General features: G+C 62.1%; 1 protein-coding gene across 1 annotated transcript; it reads right to left on the bottom strand.

Annotated features, from left to right (window-relative positions):
• Positions 1-164: 164 nt before the first annotated feature.
• LOC108526070 (inositol 1,4,5-trisphosphate receptor type 3-like) lies at positions 165-603 on the bottom strand (the record flags this gene model as incomplete). Its single annotated transcript, XM_017866759.1, has 2 exons — positions 380-603; positions 165-266 (listed from the first exon to the last, which is right to left on the bottom strand). Coding segments are annotated over exons 1-2 (318 nt in total), but the record flags the coding sequence as incomplete, so codon positions are not given.
• Positions 604-681: the final 78 nt, after the last annotated feature.

Here is a 681-nt window from a genome sequence, read left to right as displayed (position 1 = left end):
GGGGCTGATGGTATCTGGGGGGCATGGTGTCTGGGGACATGGTGGCTGGGGGGGACAAAGGCGACTGGGGGGTGATGGTATCTGGGGGGCATGGTGGCTGGGGGGCATGGTGGCCGGGGAGTGATGGCTGTTGGGCACCCAGGGGCCACTGGTGGAACTGGTACCTGCAGCGCCAGGATGTAGATGTTGTGGCCCACTTCACGTGGGCTCACCTCCGAGTTCTCACGCTCTTCTTCCTGCAGGTAGGCCTTCTTGATGACATCCACCTGGAGGGGCAGTGCCTGTTCCAGTGCTCTCTTCCTAGGGCGGTAGGGCCAGCCTGGCCCTCATCCCCATCCCAACATACTCCACCCAGTCCTGCCCGCCTGCCCAGCCTCACCAGCTCCTGGGGCCGCAGGCTGATGAGGATGCGCTCGGCATTTTCACTGTCATGCCGGCTCTCCATCAGAGCCAGGAGCAGTTTGGAGGCATTGTCCTGGGTGGAGGGGTGGAGGGAGGCAAGCCACAGTCTCAGGGTCCCCACCATGCCCCTGACAACTTCTCCCTCGTTCCTCTCCATAACAACTCTCCCATCCCACAAAAGGTCAGGTGCCATGACCTTCCCATCCTCCCTCCCCTAGGCTTAATGAGAAGCATCCTGCACAGCCAGCCCACCCATCCATAGGCTTGCCTTCACCCCCA

The sequence above is a fragment of the Rhinopithecus bieti genome, unplaced genomic scaffold (assembly GCF_001698545.2).
Source record: "Rhinopithecus bieti isolate Rb0 unplaced genomic scaffold, ASM169854v2 scaffold_78602, whole genome shotgun sequence".
NCBI lineage: Eukaryota > Metazoa > Chordata > Mammalia > Primates > Cercopithecidae > Rhinopithecus > Rhinopithecus bieti.
Note: the sequence above shows the minus strand (reverse complement) of the source record. Positions and strands in the feature narration are given on the sequence as shown.